General features: G+C 40.6%; 1 protein-coding gene across 1 annotated transcript in view; it reads left to right on the top strand.

Annotated features, from left to right (window-relative positions):
• The window catches only part of CHCHD6 (coiled-coil-helix-coiled-coil-helix domain containing 6), a 108,041-nt gene that overhangs the window by 48,619 nt on the left and 41,781 nt on the right, over positions 1-17,641 (top strand). Inside the window, exon 7 of the mRNA XM_056501730.1 lies at positions 7,536-7,606. Coding sequence (XP_056357705.1) covers positions 7,536-7,606 — 71 coding nt within the window. The remainder of the gene's footprint in view (positions 1-7,535; positions 7,607-17,641) is intronic.

Here is a 17,641-nt window from a genome sequence, read left to right as displayed (position 1 = left end):
TGCATTATTCTCCAGTTCTTTTGCACAACCTGCTGCTTTGGGTTCCTCTATTCTGCCTTCCTCTGGGAACCCAGTGTATTGCATTCCTTAGCTACCTGTTGTTTAAAAGGATGGGGTCATGAATTTAACTTAGTTTTTTTTTTTCTTTTATTTTTTTTTTTTTTTTTTTCTTTTTTTTTCAGTTGGGAAAGGAACTGTTAGCTGGGCCAGCTGCTGCAGTTTATAAATGGGACTTGGGATATTCTCAGCAGAGAAAGATGGAAATTTTAGCTGCAGCATGACTGTCCGAGGTAGTGGGAGTTTTGCTGGAGGCTCTGTCAAATACCAGCTTTGGCATGACAGCATTAAACCTTAGTTAAAATGTTCCTTCCTTCCTTCCCAAAATAAGCTCCTGTGACAGGCCTGACAAGAAAATGTGCTTTGTATCTTTTTTATTGTATGACAAGTATTTGATGGCTGCCAATTTTGTTTGATGAGGTTTTTTTTCCCTCTATTCCCCCTTGAAAGTGCTGGTCAGCCTTTGAGTGAAACTTGCACCTGCATTTCTTAGCGCTCTTGATATTCTGGCAATTTTGTTCTTTCTTCTCCATTTCCCTTAGCATTGATTTTCTGCATTCCTGTCACTCTCTCATGGACAATGCCCAGTTGTTTGAGGCAGCATCCTCTGATCTGGAAGTTCATCCTGATTGTGTGGTGGATGTGCTGCTAGAACCCAAGCAGCCCTGCAGGATGAGTTGTGCAGCTGCCCAGCATGGGTGCTGGGATTTGGCAGGCAGTGCTGTGCCCTTAATGCCATGGGCACCACGTTATCTGTGCAGGTCAGCCACGTGCAGGACTCCTCTGAAGCAGATGCTGAAAACTCTTGATGTTTAATCAATGCCTGGGAAGCCAGTTTACCTGCACTTGTCAGGTGTAATTGATTCGGGCATTTACTGTGAATTCCTCACCTTAGCTAAAATTCCAGCTGGGAGAAGAGCAGGGTGATACTCTGCTACAGTAGTGCTGGCATTAATCTGGGCCTTTCACAACGCTGTTGCTGTCCTTTTCAGAAAGCCTGAGTTACCTGCTGGAATTTTATGGCCTTTTTCTTTGAAGCTGCTTTTACTTTCCAGAGTTTGTTTAAAGAATTGGCAATGCTTTGTTTGTAGTCTTTCAGAAGGGTGTGCTTTAAAGCAACCTTGTATAAACAGTGTTTCTTTCTCTTTTCTCCTTCTTTCCCTTATAATTGCTTCTGTAGTCATAATTTCTTTTTGCTGGTTGCCTTTCTGACTTGAAGATAACATGAGGCTTTTTTGCATGTTTCCAGTCAGGCACTTGAAGCTTTTGGAAGTTCCTAATACCATTTTGCTGTGGGGTACCTGTTTTTAATTAGACTCTTCCCAGGGTACCTTCATAGACAGTCTGACTCCATGTGCTTTAGGGACTGTAGCTTAACCTTTTTGTACTTAGTTTGTTATCCACAGGATAAACTCAGCCATGTTCCTTCTCCCCAGCTCTGCCTCCCTCAAGCTTTGTGGAGATAGGTGTTCTGTGGGATTTTATCTTTGAGAAGCTTTCTAGATATGCTACAGAATTAATATTTTGCTTTCAACTCAGGATAATATTGCAGACATGAGAAGATCTGTTCAAAGAGGAATGTACTTCTGCTCCTGACTAGTTTAACTTGCCTGTGTTCTTACTGTGGACACTACTCTCTTTATGCTTTCTCTGAATCTTAATCCAAAATTTATGATCTCACAGCTTATTGCCGAAGGAAAGAATAGAATGGAACAAATTCAATGCTCTCATTTCATTATTGGTCTCAGCGGGAGGAGTAGATGAACCCACACATGAACAGCAAACAACAGAGCTGTGTTTAGAAGTTGGCTTTGGCTGAAAAAAATCTTTTTTTTTCCATATCAGCAAGCTGTTTGTAGTTCCTTGCATCTTTTCTCTGTTACCTTTTAAGAAAAAAAGCTTATAAATTTTCAAAAAAGCACTTTAACCCTTAACTTCTGTGCTCTAGTGATATACTCTATAGGCATGTATCTCTTCCTTGTAAATTGGCTTTTATTTTTATGTGCATTTGATGGGAAGGAAGAAATGTGAATGAGCTAACTGCTTGCTGATACTAGCAAATGGGCTGAGCAGAAATGCCAGAGGAGTGAGCTCAGGAGGTGAAGAGATTTGTTTCTTGCAGCATATTCTGAAATTCCCAAACTCCCTGTTTTGGACCAAAGCTGATAGCAGTGATTGATTGTGTGGGTTGATTTTAACACATCCATAGGGTCATCCAGTGAACAGATTGGTTCGGCTCATCTGCCTCGGTACCTGTGGGAGGGATGCAGGTACATGGGGTAATTTTTCAAATCTGTTAGGAGCTGTTTGCGTGAGACTTCTGAGTGGTGAGAATGAACAGCCTGATCTGCAGTGCGTGTGAACCAGCAACTGCTGAGGTGTGGGGAGCCTGGGTGCACCTTTGCTTCCCTGAGGCACTGCTGGGAGCAAAGGGGACTCCCGAAGCTGGCACTGACTGATGTTTCTGAGCTGGCACTGGCTGATGTTTCTCTGCAGCTTCCCTGAGTTCCTCATGGCAGCAGCTGCATCCAGGGCATATGTGTGTGTTGGCTGTCCCCAGGAGTGTGCAGGCAGGCCACAGTTGTGCTGCTTCTCAGGATGTGAGGATCCTATTTCTGACTTCAGAAGCAGCTGGAAGCAGGAATTTTGCTGTGGTTCTCCCCCCACTCTCCAACCTGCCTTGGCTAGCTCTGGGTCAGAGATGGAGGGAGTTCGGCATGGACAAAGCAAAAGATCAAGGAGGCTCTTCTTCCCAGGATAATCCAAGCATTTATTTTTGAAGGCTTCCAGGGGAAAAAGAGGGAGAACAAAGGAGTAGTGAAGAATTTCAAACCTAGGGTGAAGGGAGGGGAAACCGAGCTGTAGCCAGTAGAGTTGCACCGATGGGGAAGAGCTAAAGGAAAGCTAAACCAACTTCACAAAACTTCAGAAAAGTACAGCACAAACCATTTTTCTCTGTGCAATATAAAACAGTATCAATACAGAGTCATAACAATACAATACAACAGAATTTGTATGCCTTCCAGCTGACATTCAATATGCAAGAAGTAATCTTTGCTTTCCTTACCTGTTTCTCTTACAAATTTGTGGTGCCATTGTGGGGCACACCACGTATTGCCCCGCTCACAGCACTGCCTCTTATGCTCTTTTGGGTTTGAGAGGGGCTTGCAAAGGGCATTTTGCTGCAAGCTGGTGACATGGATGTCAGGAGAAGGGATGGAAGCCCTGCGTCTGTCAGGTGCGAGGCAGATTGCACCGTCTAATCTCCCGGCTGCCGTCTGCAGCATTTGTCAAGGCTTCCACTGCCCTGCTCCGTTTCATCAGAGCTATCACTGGCATTCATCTAGGCTGGCAGCATTTCAACAGCTGTTAATCCTCTTTGTATCTCTAAACACTGTGACCACTGACAAGCTTCTATACTCTGAGGTGTCAAAATATCTCAAGATATCTGTGGTGATGGTGGCTGGGTTTGTTGGTTTTAAATCAAGATGCCTTCCAATCTATTGACCCGAACTGAACCTGATGGAGAAATCTTTGTCCCAGTGTCAGGTTTTTAATGCTGCTGCTTGATGTTCACAAATAATTTCACCTGAAACCTGATTGATTTTGATTTCCTCATGCTTGTTTTGCTCAGTTTTCTGTTTTACATGTTACTGCAAGTAGCACGTTACACTGAAGTTGTAAGGAATGTGGTTTAATGTCAGTGTGAGAATGAGCTGGCAGGGTTTTCTCTTTGTGTTTCAATTACTTTCCCTCCTGAAATAACCCTGAGAACTCAGTCTTCTGCTATTATGTTTTCTTACTTTGCTATATGTTCTGGAAAAGGCCTGGGCAGTATAGTGAGGTGTAGTAGTGAGTGTTGGAGTTTCTCTGCATGTTTGCAGCCAAGGAGGAATGCTGAATTAAAATTACTCCAAATTTAGCTCTAAGTTTTAAAATTGATTCCCTTTGGAAGGGAATTTTTAGCACAAGGGTGTTTTGGAAGAGTGGAGAGCAAGTGTATAGCAGCAAATCTGTTGCAGAAAAACAGCAGGGTAAAGGAAAGTGGTTCTGTTGCACTTTAGGCTCTGGTTATGTATTTTTACAACTTCTTGGTGTTTTTATTATTTGCTACGAACCATCATTTAATAGCAGAGAAAAATCTTTCAAACTAACATTTCCTTGCTTAGTTTGTTTGTCCTCTCTGGAGAGCTCTCTCCCCACATGACAAAGCTCTAATGTTCTGAAGTTGACTCCCCTAAGGCTCAGCTTTATTGAGAGAAGTGAAACATTTTAGGTGGTTCATTCATTCTTTCTGTGTCTTTTGTTATTTGAGCCCTTATGGTGTCCTTTGGTCATGTTTTTAAACTTATTTCTGCAACTAAGACTGCCAGGAGCTTTATTTAATAATAGTTGAGGTCTCATGTTCAACTTTTTCTTTGTGAGCTGCCATTTTATCTCAAGCATCAAATATTGTGAAAGTAAATTAAAAGCAGTGTTCATGTCTTGTAATTTCATGTGGAATGTTCTCTCTTTTACTGTACCACTGAACATCGTTTTATGAAGATAAAGGACTTCACTAAGACTACAGGCAGCTCAGACTTTGTTTCAAGTGCAAATACCACACCTTGATCCTGCTGAATAGCCCTTGTGTGGAGGCGACCCTGCTGAAGTTGAGGGAAGTGCTCAGATGGTTTTGGCTTAGCTCCTTGTTTGCAACTATATTATAAAGCCCTCGAAAGTTCTAGGCCACTGGAATGTTCTCTCCTGCCATAGCGTGGTGATAAACTGCTGAAAATGAAGCAGGTCTTGTGTCTGAAGTAGTACAGATGAGAATACTTGGAAAATTATTCTCTGTTAGTAGAAGCCCCAGATCACAGAACCTGCTGTGTCTGTGCCCGTGCTGAAAAACCCTTCTCTTGCCCATTTACCCCATTTGTTGGTCATTTATTGTTTAGGACAAAAGAGAATGTGACTTTCCCAAGGTTGGAAAGGATCTAAAGGCCAAGGGAAATGTATTTTAACAATCTGCTTGTTGAACAAACTCAGATTTAAATGGTAACCTCCTGTTTTTATTACTTGGGGAAGGATTTAAAGGTACTGATTCACAGCATTAGAAATACTGTTTTATTGGGATTTAGAGTTTTTGAAGGGGAGAGATCTGAATCAACAGCAAGTGACCTAGTTGGATCACAGGGAAAGATGTTTCCATTCATTTTTAAAACTCAGCGGCTTTATCTGCAGCTTGAAGGTGTTCTATGCCCCTCCTCAATCTTTGCATGATGCCTGGTGGTTGCTTTGAGACCAAGTCTTTCCTCCTTCCCCTCACTGAGATTCTTGTCTCTGTTCACTTGCCTGCTTTTGGCAGCTGCAGAATTCAGAACCAAAGCCCGGGTTCCTTTCCCAGCTGTTCTTGTCCATGTCTGTAGTTGATGTTGTTGAAGATGAGCCTGACCAAAGTGCTGGGCAGTTGAACCCTCTCTAATAAACTAGGTAAGATTGTACCACAAGCACTTCAATCAACAGAGCATCCAGCAAATGATTCTGTTGGCTGTCGTTACTTTCCTTAGGTGAGTTAAACGTGACCTCATGCTGGGTCTCACGTACAACAGATTTGTTCCTGTTTTCCTCTCCTGCTGCTGTTCCACTGCAGAGTGCTGCAGGCTAATAGTATCTGACGGGACTACTTCCTATTGCCTGAAAAATGTTTAAATTTGCTACCTTGCTTTCTCTTTTTCCCAGTTTCTCTCATTCTGATCTCTCAGATCCAATCCCTTTGAGAAATCAGACAGTGTGAAATATGGAAATTGCTTGGGTAGTAATTGGAGAAACGGTGAGACCTTTGAAGCCCAATGGAGATAACGCTTACATCTACTTATTCACGTTATTTAATTTTTAATGGCAAATTTAATTAATGAAGCACAGGTCTTGTGGTTTCATGTGTGAATAAGTAACAGCAGGGAGCTGTAAGTCATGAGGTCTGTTTACAGGCCAGAGAAAAAGCCACCATTAAAAGCTGAACTTTTCAATATAGGAAGGAGAAAAATGGATTTAATAGCATTGAAGTTTGACTACTCTGTAACAAGTAAGTAAACAAAAACATTAATGATAATTTGCCGGTAAAATGCATTTTGAAGTGGTTAGTCCTCCATGATTTCTCAGTTTAAATCTCTCTCCTAGGTCAAAGTTTGAAAAAGCAAAATCTGTTCTGTGTTTCTTTTGGTGTGTAACATAAATTCAGGCATCAGACATAAAACGCCTAAATACTGTACCTTGAAGCCCAGGTTCTGAAAACCTTTATAAACCTTCCAATTAGCTGAGCTTCACACAACTTCAGAGGTACAGGCAGCTGTTATCCCTCTTGCAGATGGAAAATGATGACTTGCCCAAGATTGCACAAGTGGCAGAACCACTAATAGAACTTGAGTTATATCTGTCCTTTCCTTTTTCCAGCCACTGAACAGTATGTGTCGGCTCATCATGCGCAGGAGCACAGCTGCATTTATGGGAAAATAAATGAAGAAGGGCAAGAATAGTGTTCTGTATAAAATGACCAAATTTGGGGAGAGACGAGATAGCAGCTCGAACTGGCCCTAAATGAATAGCTGTCCTCGCTTTCAATACCATTTTGTCACTTTTTTTGATTGATTATTGCATATTTTCTGCTTGTGCCTTTTCAGAGTAAGAGCCTTGCAGATGAGCTTCGAGCAAGGCAGTTGCCAGTGGAGTCCAGCAGCTTTGCCTAAAGCAGCTTTATCAGTGCTTTAGTGACACGAGACCTTGTAGTGCAGTCACTGGGGGAGTGCAGCCATTCCCTCCTGCTGATTGTGCCTGGGAGGCTCCTCAGTGCAGCCCACAGGAGGAATTCATCCTCCACATTTAGCAACTGAGCAGATGTGAGCTAAAACTCTTTCTGTGCAAGTTCAGGAGAATTTAATGCAAACCTCTTAAGCCCTGCAGCAAGACACTCAAGACTCTGTTTGGCAGTGCCTTGACTGAGACCTGATACGCCTCCTATGTTGTTAGAAGGGAAACAGGCTGCATAATTTTCTTTTAAAGAGTAAGTAACATAAGTAGAAGCACTGAAATGTAAAATGGATTTTCCAGTGCTAGCAGCCAATTTTGATACTTGCATGTCAATAACTTACAAGATCCTTCACAGCAATTAATGAAAGAAGAGAACAAAACATGACCGAACTCAAAATAACTCTGTGCTGGAAACACCTTGTATTTTTGGTTACATGGAGTAACCAAAGCTCATTGTTGGTTGGTAGCAACCTTTTCCCCCTCTTTCCCGTCCTTGGAATGAAGGATGTGTTGTGGCCTTGATGCATTTTGCTGAAAATAAAATCGACTCTTAAGTATTTCTGGTATTCTTTGAACTGAATATTCTGTTTGTTGTTGGAAATTGTCATTAATTATAGAAGATGACTTTGTTACAAGATAAGATCTGAGATGCCTTTAATTTTTAGAGCTGAGCATTCTATTTTTTGTTTCAGAATGCAGAGATCTACAAGATGACAACTGAGCAGTATCATGAGGCAGCCACCAAGGCAGAGGAACAGATAAAGTGAGGAGCCATTTTTGTTCTTTTCAGCAGTTCCAGTTGCATTTCATAACATTTTGTGTGTAGCTTCTGGATGTTCCTGTAAACAGAGTGTGAAGTTACCTCCTGTCAGGTACTGAGGGGTCTGAGGAGGTGCAAGCTGGCTTCCTCTGTGTCAAGCTTGACAGAGTATAGTATAAAGTTGATAGATCTTGCAAAGAAGGATGAGGGAGAAGAAAGGGGCTTAAAAATTAATATTAAATAGGAATATTTACTAGAGTTTTCAAAATGCCAATGGAACGTGTTTAATCAACTTTGACCCATTTTATTTAACCTACAGCAGCATTGGATTGGTGCATGGGGGTAGAAAGAATGGCACCGCTTTTAAAGTTTTCATTGTCCAGGGAAAAAACCAGGCAAACAGTCTAAATCTCATCCCTGTTAGTTTCAAACTAGAGTTGTAATTTTCATGAATGCCTTCTTAGAATGATTGCAATGATTTTTCTGGTTTTTTTTACTGGCCTTAGCATAATAAGTGGACCTTTAATGTTGCCTTTTTACCATGAGCATATATAGTGTTTAAGTTATATTTGTATTTGCCAGTAGAGTTATATAACTTATTGTTCCACATGCACTAACAGCTGCCCAAGAAAAAATATTTTCTATAATTCTTTAATATTAATGAGGCTAAAGCAATTACGCTGTCAAGAGCAGCACTCGGATCTCAGTTGGGTAAACAGTTGGCCAACATGCAATAAACTGGAGTAGCAGCATATGTAGTCCAGTTGGGTCCAATCCAGACTCTACAATGCTTAATTGCATAAATAGATAATATAGTAATGATGAATATGTTAGTGGGGTGTGCAGTATATTGTGTTGTCTTTATTTAAAATTATGTTTGATTGCCAAAGCGTCACATAACCTGTTGTAATTTCACATTTTTGTTTGGACAATCAGGCAATAAATTGATAAAGAAGCCAAAACAAGGCAGCTAACACATTGCTTGCATTTCCATCCCATTTTCCATAGCAGAATTCTAAATTCTCTTTTAAAATAAAATTTTAAAAAATCATGGGGCATAATGTTCTTATAGTCTTTGATCAATGGAATCTTTTCTTGGATTTACTTCTGCAAATCGTGATTAATTATCATGAACTTGTGTAGTGGTGATTTACCCTTGTGACTTGGTAAAGGAAGTGACTAGGACCTGGGATTATGTTCTCCACTTACTATTACAGACTGTAACTACCTTATTTTTTATAGGTAGTCTGAAGGTTGGTTCCTGATGTTTCCATTTCTGTTGGTCTGTTCTGTTTCTTGTGGAAACGAAGACTGGTAATGTAGGAAACTCAGGAATGCAACCATTTCTTGCAAAGGTTAGTGGCAGAGACCAACACAAATGCTAATGTATTCTTCCTTTCAAGACTCAGAGAGTGTGTGGTCTCTTAAGGGGTTCTTCCCCTTTTCTTTGAACCTTTATCATCTAACAGTCCCTGGCTTCTGACCTTATTGTACAGTTCTCTTCTATTTGATGGCAATATGAACTTGAGCCATTATAAAGGGACAAATTCCTTGGGCTGTCTTCTTTGCAGCAAAAAGAGTCACATGCCTTAACGTGACTTTTGTATGAAAAAATAATGTGGCTGGGGGTGTCTTGAAAAGGGACAAGATGAGTGGCATGAGTGAAACTGAGGGTGAAGTTGAGTATCATGCATTCTAGTTCTTTGCAGTAGGAATTGCCAGCAGTAGCCAGGATTGCACTGAGCTGAGCACTGGAGTTCATGATCTGGGACTGGTAATGGCCTTTGATAATTGCACTTGCAAGAAGAATCATTGCTTTTCCCCATCAGTCTGCAGTGTGTCACTTCCATCAGTGTGCAGAAACCCTTTTCTGATTGTTGCTTTGTGTACAACACACTGTACAAACGCTCCTGAAGTGTTCCTGTGCCTCACACCTGGCTCATGATATGGCTGGACAGGGTCAGGGGAGGGTTCCTTCCTACACTGGCATCCATGCTCAATTGGTAGGACTTGAAGTCTGTGTGTTGTGAGGTTCTCTTGTCAGGCATCCCACATTCAAGTCTTTATGCAGCTTGTTTATGATAATAACCTACAAGATCCTGTGACTTCAGTGGAAAGAATAGTTTGTTCATCCTGTTTAGCACTTTCATATTAGACACACAAGCATAGTAGGTGCTAATATAAGTTAGACTGATTTATGCAGATCTAGTTCTTTGGTTTGCGGGAATAAACTGACTCTCCTGCAAAATTATGTGAAATGGAATTATTAGCCAAAGTAGGAATGAAGTACAGGTTTGCCTGTTTCCAGTGCTAGACTATGATATCTCCTTAAGGAAAGGAAACCAAGAGGGGCACTTTCTTCACCATAGTGTCTCTTCCCGAGCTTCTTTTATCCCTGTTACATGTGAAGACCTGCCCTTGGCACTTGAGCCTTGTGAGACCAATCCACCTCATATTTCTCTGCTCTTCTCCTCTGCCACTGTGTATCAGCAGAGCTGATGGAGGAAAAGGGAAATAGGGCTACGGCTCTTTCCACAGTGAGTACCCTGTTTTTCAGAGTCCGTGTTGAAGCCAAGAGAAGAAATATCTGAAACAAAACTCCAGTTTTCTTGGCATTTAATGACTTTTGTAATTCTTTTATCAACACTTACAGCTCTGCACAAGTGGTCAAGTATTCCACGGACTGTTTCCACTCCTTAGTGATTTTCAAGCATTGCAGGATTTAGGAATATTGTACACCTTTCCATCAGTGACCCTTCACAGCATGCCTGCTAGGTAGGCAAGTAAACCTTCCTATCTCCCTTTGTATATATACAGAAGTGAAGTATTTGGTGCTGAGCTTCGTATTAAATCACTGACACAGTCATTAGCTCCTGCTTTCCACTTCAAGGTTTGATGCCTGCATGGCCTGACTTATGCAATGGTCTTTGTTCCTCACTCTTCACCTGAAGCCAGCCTGCTCTCATCTGCACATACCTCCTATCAGAGTGTCTCCTTCTCCTTTGTTCTGGGCTCTATCCAACCTGTTTTATTTCTTCCCAGGAAAAAAATCCTAGCAACCAGATACCACTAAGCACAGCTTTCAGCACCTTAAGCAACTTGCCCTTGTTGCTTGCATGCTGTGGTGACTTGGACAGTTGCCATGGACATATTGTCTCAACTATGTTGTTATAATTGGTGCATTATTATTTTTCTCATTTGTTAACCAACAGAATTAAAGTCAGGGGACCTAGAACTTCCCCCGCCCTCTTTCCCTGTTTAGCAAACTGTGCACATCAGTAACCACCCACAAAGGAAGCAGCGTGTAAATAAAAAGCCAGTGCTCCCCACCCTTCCCTTCGTTCCACATCCTTTTCTCAGTGTTCATAGAGCCATGACTCAGACTGGGTTTAGAGAAGACAACTTGCTAATCCCCTCCCTGCTACAGAGAATAAAATGGCATTTCATTCCAAGCTCTATTAATGCACTCGCTCCAGGGATAAAGCAGCACTCCCAAAAGGCAGTGGCCAAATTTTCTTTCTGTTGCGTTGTCTTTGTCTTCTTTTGAGTGTTACATTTAGATTAGCTTCTGAGGATTAAATGTTATTACAGTCCCTGAATCTGTTAAGGGGAAAGAAAAAAACATCAGTAAAGAGTTTATGGCTTAGTGCAGCATTCTTGATTTAGCCTCAAAATACTGGTTTGCTTTTTTTTTTTTTTTTTTTTTTTTTTTTTTTGTGATTTATTTTCTTCTGTGAAGGTTGACTTATCACTTTAAAAAAAAGTTATTTATTTTTGTAGTTGTTACTTTTGGATGCAAGAACTGGCCTGGGTGGGGGTGTGACTCCAAAAGGTAAAGCTGCAGGAGTTGGGTGAGGGGATTAGGAAGCTGTTAAAAGATAAAATTGTTCTGAAGCTGAGTTTTCCTCTGAGATCTCCCTGTAGTTTTCAGAGCTCTTTCTAAAGTTGCTTACTGATGACTCTGTTGCTTTGCATTTTTTGCTGAGAGGGCTGCATATGCTTTGTGCTGTTATCAAGGAGTGCATAAAGGATGGCAGTATCTTATCCTGATGGAGATCAGCCGTGAATCAAAGGCAGCTTTTTAATGGAGAAGCTGCCAAAGAGATTTACTCCATATAGGATTTACTATGTAAGAGTTTCATTTAATGGTCCTCAGATCTTTAAGCTTTATGGACATGAGTATTTAAGGTGGTTATGTTCGAAAAACCAGCAAGTAGTAAGTATCCTCCTGACTGAGTGTGGAGTAGGAAAGCATACTGACTCAGTGAGGGTAGGGGAAAAAGGTTCACAGATGGATTCTCTGCTGGCAACAGAGAATGCATGGTTTGCTTTTGGTACTCATGGAAATGAAAGTTTTATTGAATTGCACAAGATTTTACGAGGCTGATGGCCCCTCTGTTTGAATGCAAGATTAACTGGAGCCTAGAGAAACCATTTTTTGTTTCTTTATGTAGATCTGGACAGTTTATTAAATGGTTATGTGGTCATACTTGAGGTTGTTAATCTTGAAGTCTACTGTGAGGCCTTGGGTATATCAACAGAGGACTGTGCCCAGGAGACAAAGTCTGAAACACTTATTATGTGGACAGTTGTGAAGCCAAAGGAGAAGGGTAAAGACATCATAGTTTTCAAACAAAATTGCTGTGGGATTTCTCCTATCATTAGATTAGATAAATGATTAATTTAGTGTTGAAATTAAGAGCCTCTCCAACAGGGATTTAAGATTTTCCAGGAATAAGAGATTGATTATTGCTGGAAGCTCATCCATAGCCTTACCTCAAATAGTGCTTTTGTGCCCTGCAATGATGATACCTTCACCAAAATTATTTGACTTCATCCCAGTCTTGTTCTTCCCATGGTGCTTGGTTTGTGCTACTTGTTCCTTCTTCTGTCTACACTGAGTCTGTTTCATAATCTTTAAATAAAGAGATGGGTTATTAGTCAAAGCTTTTCTATTTCTCACTTTTATAAAGTTGCTCTTAGTAGGAAATTAAAATATTCTCTAAGAGATTATAATGCATGAGTTTCCTCAAAGTTATTTCAGAAGAGGGTTGAAGTATATGGGTGAATTTTGACTTCTACTTCATTCTACATGGTGTGCATTTTACTGAAAGAAAAAGTTTCTGATCATTTCCAGTTCTGCTTCACAAAGTTGTTCACTCATTACCTTAGCATGTAAACATTTTCCTTATGAATTCTGAAAGGGCTATTGTTAAGCAACTACTTGTACTACAGTGCATTGATTTCCTAGCAACATATATTCCCTTACTGCTTTAGGAATATGGTGTGTAGAAATAGAAGTTGAATGTGTACAGTGAATTTGCATAAATTTTCCAATTGGGCCAGATTATTCTTTTTCTGAACCAAATTTTAAATCTTGAGAATTTATTATATTGTGTGCTTTGAATCTTCTTTCTGAAGTTCAGTTCTTGGGGATTACTAAAAGATGCTGCTTCCAAATAAGATTTTTGTTTTGTCCAGTTAGTGAAATGAGTAACATTCAATCTAATGTTCACAGTATTGTGTTTCCTCTCATGCGTGGTGAGAGATGAGCCCAATGAACCGAGATTGCAGTTCTGTTAGCACTAAAAAACTGGTGTCTCTTCAAAACTGCAGGAGCATTTCTTCACTGCTACGTTGGTAGAACTTGGACACTTATAAAATAAGATCTGAATAGCAAGGACTCGACAAGAAAAGGAAGAGGTGCCAAAAACTCCGTGTAGTCTGTTAGGGATGTTTCTGTTGCTATTGATTTTTACACGAAAAGCACTTGTTTTCTGTAGTAATGTTGCCTTTATAAAGCCCTTAGATCAGCGTTTGTTGGCAGGCCAAGTCCAGATTATTTTCAAAAGCATGGATATTTGTGCAGCTGTTAAAACAGTCATACTTTGTGCATCAGAAGACATGAAATATTTCAGTTCACAGCTTTTTATTGTGGAGAATACAGTGAAAATAAAAGCAGATCTCTGCCCTCACATTGGGAATTACATATTCCAGCGTGCACCATGGTAAAAGCATGGTTTCTCCAGGTTTCATAGTGCCTTATTGTGTATTTACAAATAATGGCAGATCCACGCCAAAATCCAAAACTTTTGTGCCTTTGGCCTTCCTCTCCCCTTGGCTTGAATTGGGAAAGGTGTCATGAATATAAATTAATGACCCAGCTTCCCCTATTCCTGCTGTGTTCTTCTGCCTCTGTCTTCAATGTGTGTCTGGTGTAGTGTGCTGGTGATGGCATGGGGCTGTTCTGTAAAGGACTGAGGTTAAAGTTGTCTGGGGAAGCTTTGCAGAAAGAGTGGTGAATTAAAGATGTCAGAAGCAATAATGCCTGGGAAACCACTTGTTACCAGTGAATTAATGACTTGTTTGGTAATTAGCAGCCTGAGGCAAAGTTGAGGTAACACACTAACAATCTGGTCATTAATTCAGTTGCAACTGATTTCAAGGGCAGTGTTGCTATTTTGAACAGTAATTGTATTCCTGATTCTGGATTATACACGCTGTGTCCTCACTGTTGAGTCAGTCTGTCCCTGAAGTCTTGGAGGGATGGTTGAAGACACCAAAGTCAAGGACCAGTGGGGGAAATTTGAGGAAATAGTTTGTCATGTAGGTCAGAGCTTCTATATTTTTGTCTTCTGAGGAAACAATGGTGCATCATGGTTGTGCATCTGCACAGAGGAAGTTGGTGGTGTTTAATGCTGAGCTGATGAGTGTTTGAAATCCTTTTCTCCCTTATAGAAGAGAGAAACCATCTCTGCTATCAAATCGGGCTTCAATAACTGTAATTTATTATTTATTTGTTTGTGTGGTTTTGATCATTCATGAAGTTACCCTGATAAAATGGATTTCTAGTCTATGGGATACTCAGCCTATTGTGAGAGAACCCTGCTGGGTTTTATTCTTTCTATACTTGTACTTTTCTTGTTAGTCCTGGCAGTGTCTCTTGCTTGCGTGTCTGGGACATGTACCGTACCAACTACAATGCAAACTAATTTGACTCATAAACCTGGCATTTGGAAGGCAGGAGCACTTGTTCAGGGGTGAATATTGTTTCCTTGGAGAGAGCTGGTCAGTGCAAGGGCCACCAGCAGCACGCTGGAGTAGCATCAGGAGGCATCACCTGAGAGACTTCATGGGCTCTTCTCCAGACTTGGTACCATGTTATCTAAATTGTTTTCTATAAAGTTTTTTTCTGAGGACTTCTTGAGTTTGCAATATTTACTTAAAAACAAAAATGAACATAGAAAATGCCCCAACCTTCCCCCAAAAACAGCATTTTAAGACTTGTTTTGTGTTCTTGCTTTGAAAGCACCATTATTGATGTTCTCTGAGGGATGAGTAGCTGCTTAATGGAGATCTTTGCTGAGTCAGTATTCAGAATTGCACAGCTTGGTAACAGGGGACACTGTGGTTTAGAGAATGTGGGCAGAGGTAAGAGGATTTTTTTAAAAAAGGTGTATGTTTAGTTTCAGGCCCCACCTGAACTTTAAAACCAGCAGCTTCAATCTCCTCTCTAAGTTTGTTTTGGCATCTTTAGCAGGATATGCCACTCTGTCAGTGCAGAATATACCAATGGACTCATATTTTTGTCCATCCCTTTGTATAGCATGAAGTGAACTATAGGAACTTAGTGCAGTGCTTGGTGGCATTTTGAAAAAGTAACTGCTGATCAAATGGGTAGTCAGGATTTTCTTTTAAAAAAAGTACATTTCATTTGCAGTGTGACTATAAGATCATCTCACATAGGAGAAATTTACTGAGCTTGCTGTCTCTCATTTAGAAAACTTTCTGGGAAGGTATTTAATAGACCAAGAGTTCCCCAACTAATTCCCAGGTATTATAGCACTGTCACAACCCATATATTCTTAGAGCTTGTGCTGTGTATCTTCTACAGACTTCATGCCTTCCCTTCCTGACCTGAGATCTTAACCAGTTTTTAGATGATGTTTTTATCTGGAGAAAGAAAATCCCTATTCAGGTCACTTGTTGGGTTGTGTGTTGTTTTCAGATTCAGTTATTGCTTGCTATATTGCTTTTCTGCCTTGTGGGAGCTGAGCCAGCTTCCTTTCTGATTCAGAGAACTCCTTCCAGCAACAAGATTCTGACTCATTCCTGCTTGGCTTCCAGAGACTGTTTTGCTGCTAACTTTAGGCTCTTCATCTTTGCTAGTCAACTTTTAGTAGCTTGGCATCTTTGGGAAAAAATGGTGCATGGCTTTGTGGGCAGGAGATCCAGTTCTGTTAACTTCTGTATCTCTTGGCAAGTGAAGGAAGAGGCAGTAGTTTTCCTTTTATCTTCCAAACTGGCGGTTTCTCATAGCTCAGTATTCTACCATCATAATCAGTAAAGAATTTACATCCAAATGTACATTGGAATTATCCACTTGTGGGGAAAAGTCTCTCATTATTCTAAACCACTTGCCATCTGCCATGCAGAATGCTAATAGAGGTGATTAGTTATTGCACTTGCAGGTTCAGTAGGATAAGGAAAATTTTATTTTATATGGTTTAGTACAGTTTTTGTTTATTCCTACCCTTCTGCTCCCCCAGAGACCCACAGCCCACCACCATAACCCCTGTGCCCACAGTTTGTGTGGCCTAAGGAAGTCAGTTCAATCTGTTTGAAACTGCACTTGGCAAAACACAATGAAATACAAGTCAAAGTCTTTCAGGATGACCCATGATTGAATGGGAAATGACCACTTGTGTGTGAGGATAAATTATATAGGAGGACAGGGGAATTTGTGGTACACTGGAGTAAGTCAGTTGGGGAACTGGAACCAGCATTGCATGGGTCACACAATCTCTTTGCATCAATTTCATGAAAATGAAATTAAGAAGTTGTTGATTTCCAAAATTAGAGGTTGTTACAGAAGACTGCCAGGTTTTAGTCACTTTCAACATCAATCTGTATGTTTTAGAGTTTGGGTTTTTTGGGATTTTTTTTCATTTGGTGAATGAAATGTGGTTGGGGCAGGCTGTTGCTGCCAAATGCAGTACAGTGACACAGCAAGTGGTTGACACTTGAGTTTTGGAGTTTAGTGGTAAGTTTTGTTCTCAGTGATAGAATCTAATTACTTACACAGAAGATGATTTCAGAACAGCTTCTGTGTATCTGTGATCAGAAGGACAGGAGGTATCTGTCCTGGGAATAACAAGGGTGCAGTGAGTGCATGAACTCCAGTGGGGAATTTGGTGGCAGTTTCGAAAAAGCTGTCAAAACAGGAATTGGGATTGGGAAGTACTTGAGTGACAAATTTTGTAGGAACACAGAGTCACCTAGAAACTCACAGTACTTTAAAATATTCATTCATTTGGCACTCCATGAACAATGTATGGAAAAATAGAGTCAGGTGACCTGTAGTTGAAATGCAGCTGTCAAGGGGGAGAAAGAGAGAGAGGAAATACTGCAGGTATGCAGGAGTGTGCTGCTGACAGTGTGACAAGGCATGTGAGAAGGCTTTAGACAGGAATACAGCAACTGAAATTTGGAGGTAGCACCCCTGTTTTTCTGAAAATTGTCATGAGGTTTCACCTTTTTTTTTTTTTTTAGTCTATCCCATCTTGCTCTAAACAAGCTTTCTATTCCACCTGGACCAGTGGCAAAGCATGATGAACAGTGTTTTGAATACTTGAGGCTGATCAGAAATACTTCCTTCCTGATCACATTCATTCAGCCTCATGAGACATACAGTTTGTTTACACTGTGCTAGGTTATGTAGCTTAAACATTAGTGATTTTTAGTAGACTTTTGGATAATCTATTAAGCTTCTTCCATCTCTTATTTCCCTTGCCACAAAGATGCAACACAGCTCTTACCTCTTCCATTCAAACCACGTTATCACGCTGACGTGCAGGATCAGGGAATCCATGGCTTGTAGTGAGGGCACAGTGTTTGCTTTGTGATAGTGCAGCATCCTGCAGCCTATGCTGAAAGTTAGCTTGCCTGGCTGTTTGTTCTATGCTGATGAGTTTGTTATATGTGAATGAAATGCTTCAATTGTGTTTAATTTTCTGCTGTAAATGTCAAGGATGCAAT

Source organism: Oenanthe melanoleuca, chromosome 12, assembly GCF_029582105.1.
Source record: "Oenanthe melanoleuca isolate GR-GAL-2019-014 chromosome 12, OMel1.0, whole genome shotgun sequence".
Lineage (NCBI taxonomy): Eukaryota > Metazoa > Chordata > Aves > Passeriformes > Muscicapidae > Oenanthe > Oenanthe melanoleuca.
Note: the sequence above shows the minus strand (reverse complement) of the source record. Positions and strands in the feature narration are given on the sequence as shown.